At 39.6% G+C, this 15,062-nt stretch overlaps 1 protein-coding gene across 2 annotated transcripts in view; it reads left to right on the forward strand.

Annotated features, from left to right (window-relative positions):
- The window catches only part of sh3kbp1 (SH3-domain kinase binding protein 1), a 46,500-nt gene that overhangs the window by 15,883 nt on the left and 15,555 nt on the right, over positions 1 to 15,062 (forward strand). For both annotated transcript variants that reach the window (XM_085419123.1, XM_085419122.1), the window contains exons 3-7: positions 4,434 to 4,548; positions 6,239 to 6,345; positions 7,159 to 7,294; positions 7,472 to 7,548; positions 8,607 to 8,702. In XM_085419123.1, coding sequence (XP_085275249.1) covers positions 4,434 to 4,548; positions 6,239 to 6,345; positions 7,159 to 7,294; positions 7,472 to 7,548; positions 8,607 to 8,702 — 531 coding nt within the window. The remainder of the gene's footprint in view (positions 1 to 4,433; positions 4,549 to 6,238; positions 6,346 to 7,158; positions 7,295 to 7,471; positions 7,549 to 8,606; positions 8,703 to 15,062) is intronic.

Genomic DNA, 15,062 nt, shown 5'->3' on the forward strand with positions numbered 1-15,062 from the left:
CACTCGTGTCTGTGTACGCATGTTTCTGAATGAATATGCGTGAGGGTTTTTTTCCCTGCAGGACACATAATCTTTAAAATCAGAGGAGGAGGCTGCAGCGCCTGCCCGCAGAATCAATATCTTTTTAAGTGGGTCTACATTAACACTGCATTAGCCTACTTAACAAATGGCAATGTGTTGGCTGTGACAAACTTTTTTTTATTCCAGTGTCTTTAATTTGGTAGTGAGCCACCATAACTCTCTTATTTCACTTCAAACGTTGTTGCTAACTAGGTTTGCTAGCTCAGTGGCTGACGTTAGGCTAGGTGTGATCATGACTGAATGATCACAGCTGATGAAGCCAGGAATTCTACTTTTCTGTTTCTATCCAAATACATCTACTTCACATGGAATTAAAGCTCCATTTGCAGGGCTAAGCTGAGTGATTTGACAAATTATGCAATGTTAACAACTGAATCTACGATAGAATATCATTGCATATAAATAACACGGTGCTTTCTCCGTTATGATAAAGTCAAATGATTTTAACTGCTGCCATTTCATTCAGTTTCTATGGCTCTTGTGCAATGAGGAAACTTTTTCTTATTTTTATATTGCATAGATTATCCAAATTAAGCTCTGATAAGAATTTACCCAGGAAACCACAGCGTTATCTCCAAGGTCAAATTTGGTTGGAGTATGACAGCAAAAACTGATGTTGATGAAAAGGTTCAGGCGGACAGACCAAGAAATATTGATCTATCGATGATTGATTAACAAGTAATTTGGTCATTAAATTGTCATTAGAAGACAGCCACACTATGTCTTCTCCATATACACGGACTGGTGTTACATTCATCTTTTACTGTTTACTATAAACCACTACAATAATTCCATCTATCCATTTATATTTTATCTACATGGAACTGCTGTCTCATTTGTTTGCTGTTGAACTTAACAGAAAATTCAATACCCTGAGATGGGCATCAAAAAACAAGGCAAGCGCAGGGCTGAAATAAGTTCAGAACTACATTTTTCCATATTTATTGTATCACAAAAGGGTTAAATGTTTAAAGCACTATATTCAGTTCACTTTTACTTATATAGTACTAAAATCACAACAGCAGCCACCTCAAGGCACTTTATATTATAAGGTAAAGACCCAACAATAATACAGAGAAAACCCCACAATAGTCAAATAACCCCCTTTGCAAGCACTTGGGGAAACTTGGGGAAAAACAAAACACTTCTGCTTGTCACCAGACAATAATGCACTTAGTGGAGACATCTTGTATCACATGTTGGTAGTCACATGATTAAATTACATATACAGTAAAAGATGGATGGAGGTAGTGTGATGTCAGTGATTGGTTTTAGAAGTCCCTTTTTGATTAGTGTTTTCATTTCCCCAAAAAAGTGAGGGATGCTGTGAGACCACATACGAACTTGCTTTTAGCCAAGGAGAATTTTTAATGACAATAATTATTCCACATCCATTTATGGCCAAAAATGAGTGATCGAGACTGTAAATTCAGCAGGAAAGTGTTTACAGAGGTCAAAACAAAAAGGCGTTTTCCCATCGTCACCTGGTGGTTTTCAGAAAGCAGGTTTAAGACACTTGTGTGTTTTAGTGTTTTGTTTTGACTATGATCTATGACAAATGGGAAAAAAAATAACCACTCTAATGCTGTAACATGTGCATTGGTTGTGTATTGTACCACGAAGAACATTTGCAAGTGCTTAGGAAAAGAGAAAGTACAAAAGATAAGTTAAGTGAAAAAGCAAAATGAAAGAAAGATTTAAGAAACACAGGGAAAGAAAATATTTAAGATGTCTTTGAACATTTCTTCTCTGCCATCGGAGGGCATTATTATAAAGCTGTGCTCGCTCTGTAGTTCAGCTGAATAAGAAACAGACAGCAGAGCAGGAAGTCTGAGGTTTAACAGCTGCTCCTGAGTTGAATGTCTTATTTATAAAAGGATAATATGAAACAAGTCGATGGACGTTCAAGGAATATGTTGAGCTGACAGTGCACTTACCATAGACAGTATAAAAGATGGATCTAGCCACCATGATGCTACCCACTAGTTTTGGACTTGACATTTTGAAGCTTTAAAGTTACGTAGATGAAAGATGGCTGTGCTAACGTATCAGCTGAACTGTACTCAAACTACAGGGGTGCCTCACTGAAGCACAAACTCCTTGGATGGTTTGTACAACACAGAAGGACGTGATATTAGTTGATAATCAAGAATTCAAAATAGCACACAGTGAAGAGGTTCAGTTTAATAACTAAAAGTTATTAAAGTTACAGGCATGAAAAATTTAAATTTTTGTGAATATTTGATATGGAAAAAAACTTTATACACCTTGAGTTCCTATAAATATAAGTGCATATATATATTTAACTTTTGCTGTCTGGAGAACAGTTTTTGTTCAGTACTTCACTTTTTAATTAGCCACTTCCTGTTTAAAGAGAAGCACACAAGCCGCACGCCACTTTTTAATTGGCCTCTAAGCAATGGGGATCCAGAGTCTTTTCTCTGCTGAGTGCTAGATAGTGTTTTATAGTTGGAAAACCAAGACAGAAATCTTCACCACCATTTTCAGTCCCCATCCTATTTCATTTCAAAAATGTCTCTTTTTTTGCCTCAGATAAGCTTCAGCTGTTGTCGAGGAAACATCTTCTCATGTTGATATTTTTGGATCTCAGAGGCTCATTAAGGCTTTCACGCCAAACCAGGCAACGCACACCCAGATTGTGTCTGAGAGGTTGGACTGAGTCAGTGTACCCGGGCCCGTCTGCTTCGCTGAGCTGCGTTCGCCACAGGCCAAAGCTTATGAAACAGTGTCATGATGAATGTGGTGGGGAGATGTGAACCATTGCGTCTAGTTTCCCAGGATCGCTGTGGTTACTGCATCTCCCCGTTTGCCGTCTCCTTGTCTCCTTGATTTTTTTGTCAGTCGGCGTATTGGTCTGCTCGCCTCTCTTCGGCTTATCTGATTAGTTTTGCGTGCTGTCTTGTGATTTGTTATGAGAGTGAAAGTCACAGGGAAAGAGGGGGGGTAGTGTTCTGTTTGTGTCTGCGCAAGTGCAGGTACACAGTCAGGGTCACCAGGTCGCACCACATATTCGATCTGGCAAACTTTAAGCCCGTCTGCCCTTCTTGATGCTACCACAGTAAGAAAGATGTCTCCTTCACCTTAGTATGAAACTGGTAATATTTCAATGTGTCAGCCTATGGAGCCATCTACGTGACAGGCAAAAAGTGAAAAAGCGTCATAGTATTATATTTAAATGGCTTTTATTTACTTAGGCAGATTCCAGTTTCTTGTGACACTGCATCTGTCAGTACATTACGTTAACCATTCAATGTTCAAAGCAGAATAGTGAAGAGTTGCAAACCTTGTACCACAAATTGCAGGATATAGCACCCAAAATGCATACACTGAAGGTGGATAGATTTAACAAAAGGCAAGGTGTCCGTAAGCAGTTGCCATAAGTCCATAAGCAAAGAGACAGATATCCAAAAGGCAACTTATTAAATCCCAGAGAGCACTGAGGAAACATGGGGAGACACACAGGGAGGATTCACAGCCACTGTGAGAAAGACTGAAGGGAAGAGAGCACTTTATCCACAAGGGTTTGAGTGCAGGAGAGTAACGGTATGCAGCTGAACCTAATTTGGGCAACAGGACAGAGGAGGAAGTAAAACTAAATGCAAGAGGCGAGTGACAAATAACTACTAAAGTAAACCAGGAAATAGATAACAGCTAAAACCAGGAAATGAAGAGACGTGAATGAACTTAAGAGGGGGGAGGACTGAGGCAGTGAACGCATAGAATACTAGTGAACAAATGAAAGTCAACAATAAACAATAAATACAACTTAGCAACTAGAAACCATGAAACATCTACAAGTTGTGTGTAAAAAAAAAAAGAAAGAGTGTTTTTGTTCAGTATTTTTTGTTTCCAAACTTTAAGACTTGTTCAAAAATCTAATATAATTCAAGCACATTTTTCTGTTGAGCACCACAGCGGTAAATCATGTCTCGTGACGATGTTTCATCCCATAATTTATCCCTAGCAAATGCCCAAGTGACTGTACATGACATCACGGTCTGTTTAAGCTGTTTGTCTTTCCGTTTGAGTGAAGCGACAGTCTGGAATACGTAAAAACACAAAGCTATAATAAATTTGATATTTACACTGAATCACAAGCGTTTTTACTTGAGCCAGACTAGGTTGCATCATATTAAGCAAAATTATTGTTGACAAATGGGATTGCTTTTTCTTTTTTGGCTGTTAAAATCTGTAATTATGTTTTTTTTTAAAGCTGGCATTTAGACAAAGATGCTTTAATACTGTCATTTATTAAATCCTGGCTGGTCTTATTTTTATTGTATATGTCTCTGTAACCTACATTTCTCTAACCTGTGCTCCTCTCTCTATAGGAGATAAAGAAGGAGGGGAAGAGGGATGGAGGACAGGCAAGCACAATCAGACCTGACCTCGCCAACGGCAGTGCTAGCCCCGTGCTGGACTCCACCGTACGACCAGGCAGGAAAGGTACTCGGCTCTGTCTCCTACATTCATACACTGTGGTCATTCAGTAGCTTTAAGGCTTCAGGCCTAAATATAGATCCTGTTAATGTGAGGAAAGATTTGGGTCAAGCACTGCTGAGCATGTATACACATACTAGACAGTCACTATATGCTCCAGGGTAGTATGTGTGCATCTATATTGGAGTCACTGGATAGGTAATTAGCCTATTAGTGTCATGGATGGATTACTTTGTTTGGCAATCAATTAAATTTTTAGTGACTTGCAAATTAGACTAAAGGAGCAAATTTATGGCAAAGGAAAATTAAAACATGCATTCAGAAATTGTTATGCTCTGGAGTTCCATTCATAAGATAGAGCCAAAAGATGCAGGATAAAGGGAGGCAGGTAAACGTTTTGACAGAATTACATGAACGAATGAACAAAAGGCGCTGGTGTGCACAAGCAGGATTATCCAAACAGAATTCCAAACAAGGCCAGGTGTCAGGGAAAAAAATCCAAATTCAGGCAATTTGTCCAGGCACAAGAAAACTGACAGAGGACACACAGACAGGCAAGGAAGGTGGTGGATAAACTCAACAAACTAACAAACAACAAGGAGATCAGGAGGGCTGTAAATACAGAAAACTAAGTGAACACAGGTGAAGCTAATGAGAGTGAAGCTGGCAATACTGAGTGTAAGAAAATAACAAAGAGGGGAAGTAAGACAGCAGGGATACACAGGGATACTCTTACTTCCCGTCCTATTTTAAAGAATTATATAATTGTTGAAAATAAGACGGGAAGTAAGAGTAAGCATCACACAAAAACCACAGTGATAATGGTGATAACCAAAAACTAAAGGACGCTATTGTAAGAAATGACCACAAGAAAACAGTATGAGCAAAAAAAGAATCTCAAACTCACGCTGAGTCAAAACAGCTTAAAAATGACAAAGTAGAGACAAAGAGATATAAAAGATCTTAAAAAGTTGCCAAACAACTGCAACAAGACAATGAGGGAAGGAGAAGAAGAAGATGTGAAGCATAAACATAATTGCATACACAGCACGACCATACAATTTCAGTCTGGGTGTTTTCGTCCTATTAAGGAGGAGTGTGATACAAATAGCAGCTTTTAAACATTTTTTTTTTCAGGTTAACAATTGGCGTTACTCCAAGAACCAGTATTAAGTTTAATACATGGTTGTACACATTCGATTAATATGCTCCTCTTGTTTTGCTTGGATTCCACATCTCTTCTTTATAATCACTATCTATTGAACCAGCCTCTGTAAATACTACATATGCTACACATCGAAATATAAGGTGAAGAAGACTGACACCTTGTGGACAAAAGAGAAGGCGCAGGGTCATGTCTTAATGCCCCAGCTGCTGTAGGATGAGTCAAGAGTAATGAGCAGGGTAATGAGTGTAAGACAAACAACTGCAAGGCCAGTATGAAGTGCTTGGTGTCAGTAATGGTTAAGCTGCCCTCTAGCTAAAAGGTCAAAGGTCGCCATCAAAGGCTTCAGCCATGATGGCTTTTAATCAGTCTGTAACACCTGCTTAGTCTCTGTAAAGCACTGATTACAGATAAGCGTGTGAGCTCATTATGTTACATGTAAGTCTTAGATATGTCTACATATAAACTGTGTGTGTATGTTCTCTTTCTGTTTATGTGGTTGTGGTGGCTGTGTGTATGTGTGCTGTGCAGGAGAGCAGATCCGTAAACGAAGATGTAAGGCTGCGTTTAGCTACGTTCCTCAACACGAAGATGAGCTGGAGCTGAAAATAGGAGATGTGATTGAGATCATAGCAGAGGTGAGAACTACATCATGAGCCTACAATGTAAAACCAGAAAAAAGGATGCAAAATAGCATAAAAATAACATTTTAGGTTATAGACGACAATCTCACATTAAGGTCCACATAGCAGTTCTGGAGCTTTCGGGCTTTCTCAGAAGAATGAGCTTCCCAGTTATAATAATGGGTAATGAGTGCGGCAACGGACTGGCAACCTTTTTATGCTGTAGCCAAACATTTGCCATAAGACACCAAGGAAAACTCCAGGCTTCCACCCTGAATTAGACATTTATGAGTACTTGGTAGCCATTTCTTCACGGTTTAAAAACTGAAAGAAAGAAATCGTGTGTGTGTCCCCGTCCCTTTTGAAAAAGAGTAAGAAAATTTAGCAAAATATATCTACTCAAGTAAAGTCAAATTTTTAAATTGCCATGTTAAAAAATGAAATGCGGGAAGAAAATACAAGTAACTGAAGTTTTATTTCATCAAATGTGTAACAAGAAAGAAAAATTTGATAAAATAAAATGTTTAAATAGTATGTATTTTTAAAAAATATTTAAATTTTACTTTTAAACGTGTACATTTATATATTTATGTTCTTTTGAATAATTAAGATGTTGAAATTCTCATGTTTTCTTTATATATTAGTTATTTATTCTTTGGTGATCACCACAACGCTGCCCTATATTTCTGAAAAAGCTTTTTTTAGGCTTTATTGTTTGTAAAGAACATTGTTTTTTTCCACTAATTATATTTAAAGGAGTAAATCTATGTATATCTGAGTGTATAAATGTGTGCATGTTGTCCATGTTGTGTAACTGTGTATGTTCAGGTAGAGGAGGGCTGGTGGGAGGGAGTTCTTAATGGGAAGACTGGAATGTTTCCCTCCAACTTCACCAAAGAGATCCTCACTGATTCAGAGACGCCCTCTTTGGACTCGCAGGAGGAGAACCGCAGTGGACGCACAAGTGAGTTACAGCTAATCAGAGGGTGGGGACATATCTAAATTTAAAAAATCCATCACTGCTTCTGATTACAAGATTTATTTGTTTATTTTCAAATCTTCTAATTATTTCATGAAATCAGCCCTTTTTGCATTGCTGCAACAAACTAAGATGTGTTGTGCATTATTTGTGTGTATGTAGATAAGGACAGCCCAAGCAGTGAAAGCGACGGTGGGGACAGTCGGTCAGAAACAGGGTCAGAAATCCCTCCCAAGAAGGTAAATACAGTCAAATACTTGTGCATTGAGTGCTACCTCATCACACTACAAGCTTCCTTGGGGGGGTGACCTCCCCTATAAAGTCAGCCATGAAATTAAAAGTAGGCAGGACGGTCACATTTTTTTTTTCAAAGCCTGCTGTCTTTGGGGGTCAGGGGAATACAAAGTGCAGATTCTGAATCTTTACAAAGACTGCATGACAAAATCTGTACTTCCCATAATCCTATGCGCATCCTCTGACTGCTCAGAGACTGCTGGTCGGCATGAGAGGCATCTAAATAATATAGGATGGTTATAGTGATTTGGTTGGATAGTGCATAAAGCTAATTATTAGCACTCCACAGCTAGTTTGTCCATAAATTTGTAGGTTGAGTTAAAATTAATAGCGACCATTTTAATTAAACATAAATTATATCTCAAGCTAATTTTTAGTGAATGAATTTATCTTCTTCCCATTTTTTTTTATTTCAGCATATTAACTATGGCTCAAGGGAAAGATAAAAGAAGGGTAAAGATGGGAATATGTTACAACTTTCTGGTAATTTAAACACTAAAAAAATGGTATCATGTTCAAAGCAAAGTGGTAAACTACTCAACTCAAGTTACAGTCAGAACAATAACCATAAAAAAAGAAAAGGATCCCATGAAAAGCTGGAAACTCTCCTAGGCATTCCAAATGTTGTTTACTCGCTGTGGTTTATACCACACGGAGACACTGCAATTGAATTAATATGAGCTTCATGTAAGGTCATATTAAGGTATAACATCAGTCAGCAGCACAAACCGATCTAGTGTTCCTAGCACCTGGCCTTATTTTGGCAACAGAAATGTCTGGAACAGAGGAAGCATACAGACAGACATAACAGACGAGGATTATGATGCAGGGGTGGTAACTCTGAGTACATTCTGAGTCATAGATGGAGAAATGAAACTTTACAGGGTCAATGGATGAGCACAAAGGAAGCTGTTGTTGTTTTTCTTTCCTATTTATGATTTTGGTTGGACTGCTCCTTTAAAAGATAATGCTGTTTTTCATTATACCTCTTTAAACCCCCTAGGGTCAGCTCAGAGGATTTGGCTTTGGTAATATCTTTAAAGACCAGCCCATCAAGCTCAGGCCTCGCTCAATGGACGTGGACTCGGAGGTGGACAAGGTGAGTCACACACACCCAGCTGTGTTTGTGTCACTTATGTTCACTTCCTGGAGACACACAGTAACAATAAACCAAGTAATCAGTCTAAAATTAAATGACTAGCACTATGGGGTCTGTTTTGTCCCCATAAGGCAATTTAGTAAACAGGTCCCCACAATGGAAGTAATACAAGTATACACATTCTGCTTTATACACTCTATTTTATAGACTTTTTAAAAAATTATCATCAACAGCAATGAGGAAAGGAAGTCACAGCCTTTGGGCCGCCCCTTACTCAGCTTCAGTTTTACAGCACAGGAAGTGGTTTTATGTTAACACACATGCACACACACACATGCACACACACACATCCTGTAGGGAATTGACAAGCAAAGCAGAAGTGAGAGCACAGCAGGGCAGACAGAGAGAGCAGGAGAGGGGAAGGGAGTTGATACAGCTTTTCACTGACGTCTACATATTCACGTCTATTCTCCTGCTGCGTGAGCTGATGTAGCAAAGCCTCGTGCGAGTTTAACTGGAGACACAGAAAAAGACGGTAGGGACGGGTTTTGTCCGCGTATTTTTGGAGGGTTATTCATTTTGCATATTCTTCTCTTCTTCATTGGAAATTAAACAGCGTAACAACATAAGGCCAGGTGAGGCAGGAGTTTTAAGCAATGTATGTTTTTGCTTTTCACACTGTTGTCAGCGAGTTTTGTAAATATTTCTCAGGGAAACACAGAAAAAGAGATAACGGCCACCAAGAAGACATTTCTGGGGCTTTAAATGCTACAGAATTGATGCTTGACATGTTGGGATGACAGTGGAAGGGTTATGGATATAGACTTAAAGGGCTAGTTCACCAACAAAGCAGCCTAAAAGATGATGGTTTTATGTGTGTTTTATGCTAAAGAAGTGTTTGGGATACCAAAACGGGGGAAATATAAGCAATAAAAATATGATTTTTATTTTGGCTCCTGTTTTAAACCACAAATATTTAAAACTGGACATAAAATAGTCCAGTTTGTAGACAGCTTTTTGAACTGAAAGCCAAGGTAACGTCACCCAACTTTTTTTGGCTTAATAGTTTCCATTGAAGGATATGGTCTTGGGTTTGTCTGTCAATTTATTGTAAATTTTAAAACATTTTAAAAGTGAGATGTCTAAACGTCAATCTTGGTGAACAGGGCTGGTAATTAAAGTGAACTTTAATGGCAGTATTAGTAAGAAAATGCTGGCAATCAAGAAATGTAAAAGTCTTTATTAAAGAAAAACAGAAAATGTTAACTTGCACGCCAAGAACAGTCAGCAGCTAAAAATTACAGACGCAAACAGCCTGAAAGTGAAATGCTGCTTAAACATTCATTAGGATGAAGGTAGAAATAAAGAACATTAACTATGTCGATGAAGGTGTGTTTAAAGAGCGTAAAACGGTCATTAAAACCAGCACACTGGTCATCAAAGCCTCCTATTTAGCAGCAGACTGTGTGTGTGTGTGTGTGTGTGTGTGTGTGTGTAAGTGAAGGATGTTTGTCAGCCTGCCCTGTTAGTGGGAGGCCGTTATGCTGCTTTATGGTGAGACTCGTCTCCTCACTCAGTAATGAGGCTCCAGAGGAAGCGTCAGGAGTATCCATCTGGGTGAGTCACACGAGGCCGTGTAACTTTTCAGCTGAACGGTCGGTTGTTTGTACATGTGTGTGTGTGTGTGTGTGTGTCTGCGACTGAGTGGTGTGGCTTGCTGCACAGACGCAGAGTGACCACATGCGAGTTTAACGCAGGTGTTTATAATTTGGATTATTGCCATTGCAGCAAATGGAAACGCTTTTCTTAGTGTTTGTTCAGCGGTTCCTCTTTTTTTTTTCATTGCGGTGACTCAAAGTCACTCAGGCTTGACATCAACTGTCACCTGAAAAAAAGTCATTGGATGTGAAATAGAAACCAGCGGGAACCTTCTGATGCGAAAGAGAGACAGCAGAGACTTGGTGCATTTAAGTATGCAGTATGGTCAAGACGAGCTACTGAAGTTCAAACTGACCGTGAGAATGAGGAAGAAAGGTGATTTAAGTGACTTTGAACGTGACATGGTTAAATAACTGGGAATCCCCTGGGTTTTTTCCAAACTAGCATCTCTAGAGTTTACGGAGAATGGTCTGAGAAAACATGCAGTGAGGGTCAGTTCTCTGGGTGAAAATGCCTTGTTGGTGTCAGAGGAGAATGTCCAAACTACTTCAAACTGATGGAAAGGCAGAAGTGCACATTGAATGTTGAAGCAGATAGGCTACAGGAACAGCAGACCACAACGGGTGCCACTCCTGTCAGCCAAGAACTAGAAATTGAAGCCATTTTTTATTCTCCAAATTGGACAATAGAAAATTGGAAAACTGTTGTCTGATGTGACCAGTCTTGATTTCTGCTGCAACATTTGGTTGTTAGGGTCAGAACTAAGCCTAAACAACACGAAAGGATGGATCCATCCTGCTTTGTATCAACAGTTCAGACTGTTGGTGGTGTAATGGTGCGGGGGGGATATTTCCTTACCATAATTTGATCCTCTTAGTACCAGCTAAGCATCATTTAAAACACCACAGCCCCCTTGAGTACTTTTGCTAATCATATCCTTTCTATGACCACAGTGAACTCATTGTCACTGTGGTCATAGGGCCTCCACAGTCACCAGATCTCAGTCCAATAGAGCACCATTGGGATGTGCTGCCAACAATCTGGAGCAACTATGTGATTCTCTGAGGAGTGTTTCCAGCCACTTGTTGAATCTATGAGATGAAGTATTAAGGCAGTTCTGAAGGCAAAACGGGGTCCAGCCCAGTACTAGTAATGTGTGTTTGACAATGACCTGACAAAGTGGCCAGTGAGTGTATGTATGTGAGTGTAGGATAACATCTTAACATCAAACTTCATCAACTCACACACTGGTTGGAGTCACTGAGCAGCTGAAATATATTTGAATGGGCCAAAGTATCAGTTGGGGGTTTTGGCCAAAAAGTGAATCAGCTGTAGAACAATGGAGGACACAACATAATTAATTTCCAGTTTGTCAGTAACCCCCCCCCCAAAAAAAAAAAAACAGTTCCTGTGCACAGGTTTTCTTAGTGAGATGGTGAGACAGAAAAATAAAGGAGTTTTTGCTGTCCTGTAGCAACACTCCAAATCAAATGTATTTGGCTGGTTTTTGGGTAGATCAATAGTTTGTGGCTCTGAACTCTGAATCTGATATGGATACGATGATGACATGATGATATTTTAAATCCAAGAGTGCAAACATCAGCTTTGGCCAGGTTAACTGCAACTTGACTGGTTGGCTTACAATCTTTGCAGCTGCACAGCTGTAATTGTAAGTGTTTCTCTGCAAGAAAGCAAATAGAATTGCTCCTTATATTAAATAAAAAGTTAACTTAAGTGGCTAGAAGTTTGTTAAAACCACAACCCCAGCTATAAGGTCCACTTCCTCTCCTTGTTGGTGATGTTGACTTTGTTTTCATTGTTGAGTCACTTCAAAAGCCTGTTTCATGTGACACGAAAGGACTTTTAGAAGTAAGTTGTAAATAGACTGGTGCTTATATAGCGTTCTTCTACTCTACTTGATCACTTAAGGCAATTTATGCAGCGCGTCTCATTCACACTCAGATAAAGGCATTAAGAACATCTCACCTAAGGATACTTTAGGATGCAGGCTAGAGCGGCCAGCGATTGAACCACCAACTTTCTAATTAGTAAATGACCTGTTCTACCTCCTGTACCACAGCCATTAAAAAAAATGACAGCAGCTAGTATTCCCAGTACTAACCAGACCCTGCTTGGTGTCTGAGATCAGATAGGACTGACTGTACCCAGCAGTCATCTTGGCATCTTGCTTCTGTACAGTTTATTCCAAAAAAACATACATAATTTGAAGCCAAATGGCTGAATCAATGAAGAGATGAACACCTTCATTTCAGTGGTCACTGTGACATAAACGTTGCATGTTTAGGATCAGTTTTCAAATCTGAAACATTTACATCAGCAGTAAAGTTCCCCTTTTGTTTAAATTAGTTTTAAAAGTCTTCACATCAGCCTAATTTGAAGGTGAATGCATGTTTGAAATTAAGATCATGGAGCAAATTTCTCTAAAACCTGTTCAGACACAACCTGGTAAGGCTAAAATGTAACCTGGGTTTAAATATAAAAGTTTAGTAGCCATCTATGTAACACCTGGACATTGTTTGAGAATTGCAAATAGTGTCTTTGGTTTAACATCTGATTTGTTCGCGCAGCGGCTCTGAGCAGACAGCCACTCAGCATCCGTCTCGTTGTTTGTAAAATAACCTACTGTTTCCATCAGCTAGGGCAGTGTGGTGGTGAGGCCCTGCAGCCTCAGAAAAAAAAGTGACGGGGTTTAAATTTGCAGAGGTGTTGAGGAGAAAGAGTGCACTTTCACTTTTCAAGCAGAGGTAAAGAAGACGTGACCTTGTTTTCCTATAGGCATCTTTTGAATGATCTGAGAAGACGGCGTTTCACCTGATGGGTTTTTTTTTTTAAACAAACCATTACATTGTTTACACCTCTTGCAAAGATCTCTTCAAAGTCTTTTCACACCATACCAAGCCGGTGAAGATCTGCTTTACAGTGATGAGGTGATAAAATAGCACCCTGCACCGTACATGCAGCTTCAAGGGTTATGTGAGGATGAATCAGCATGTATTCATTGTGTGCACACTCTATGTATGAGGTGGTATGGTTTGATATTTGTTGAAGGTCATGATAATATTCTCATGCTGCTACTTCTACAGGACTGTGTGCTTTTGTGTGTTCACAGTTATGTTTTTGCAGTAGGAAACCATATATGGCATAAAGGATTTCAGTTCTGCTTGTTCGAAGAGTAGTATCGCACAAAACCTCTCTGTCATGTTGTAATGGTCTCTCTTTGCTTGTGGCTCCACATGGGTCTCATTAGGGAGGGTAGAAGACAGAAAAGGGGAGGGTTTGGAGAGGAGAGGAGGTGGCACAGCGGTGTTGGTTTCTCCCGACCGAACAGAAGAAAGCAGTGTGTGTGTTTTCTCCCAGACTGAGTGCTGTTTGTGTGTGGGTATGTGTGTGTATTTTTCCTGAGGAAGAGCAACCACTGGTTCCACAAACATGAATGAGGGATCCACTCCAGCTGGGAAACAACGGCTGCTTTAACGGCACCCGCACACTGTAGCTGTAGCGTGTGCGTGTTCAACATGATCAGCAAGTCAGCCTGTTGTGCTGAATCTGAGCTCATCCTCTCTAATTATCTGCTTAGACTGGAAAAGTACCGGCTATGTTAGTCTTGCTTTTTACCCTTACAGTTGATTTTTTTTCCCCCATCATTATGTTTGGCTAGTGTTCCTATTTTCCTGTTATGTGTGGTTCATTTACTACCAATTTGAGTGAAATTCTGTGAAATGTTTCACCAGTGCTGACTGCCACTGCTGTCACGGTGTACTGTTCTCCATTCTCGAGCCTATTTTTGATTGATTTGTCCTCATCATTGAATTCAGTTCAATGACAAGCAAAGATGCTATACTCAAGTGCAATTAGGAAAATCTGAGTGTGTTACTTGAATACTGTGAGGCCCTGAAGAAGATTCAGAAATGTCAAGTCATGTTAAGTTATTTATAAAGAAACTTCACAATGTTTGATTTATAGATTTATGTTTGCATTTAAATAAAGGCACAAACATACAATACTGTGCAAAAGCCTCAAGACAGCCATCATTTCTTTATGTGTTGCTTCCAAAGAGCCAGAGTTTTCTTCTAAACAAATTTCCCACGTGTGGGACTAATAAAGGTTATCTTATCTTATCTTATCTTATCTTATCTTATCTTATCTTAACTCTTCTAATGTGGGCTTACACTGTGCGATTTGTGGCTCATTTTGAGCCGATTTTTCAGTTTCAGAGTTTCGCCTTCATCCTGTGTCGTGCATCGTGTAGTATATGTGGGATAACGAGAAGCGATTAACACCTCACGTCCAGCTCCCGTTCATCAATCGCTTGGTTGTAAGAAAATCAAACCTGTTTGTGTCAACGCAGGGTGTCAACGCAGCCTCTCACACTGTGCACACGCAAACACATAAATGTCGGTGAAAAAGACGGAGCAGCACGGCAGTTCAGCGTGTGATCTAGACACAAGCAATGGAGGCACAACTTGTAGAACTTTGGAAAGCTCATCCGAGCCTTTTCGATGTGGCCTCACAAAATTATCACGACCACAACAACCGTGAAAATAATTGGATGGACAATCCTGCTCAATCACAGCTGCCTGATCAACGTTTTTCATTAGCAATTTAGCAAAGTTGATGGTGGTGGTGTGAGTCTGTGTGAGTGAAAGACAGGGATGGAGAGCGAGCGACAGATTTTCTGTT

This window comes from Rhamphochromis longiceps, linkage group LG9, assembly GCF_057381845.1.
Source record: "Rhamphochromis longiceps isolate RC_006_pf linkage group LG9, R_longiceps_female_GT1.1, whole genome shotgun sequence".
NCBI lineage: Eukaryota > Metazoa > Chordata > Actinopteri > Cichliformes > Cichlidae > Rhamphochromis > Rhamphochromis longiceps.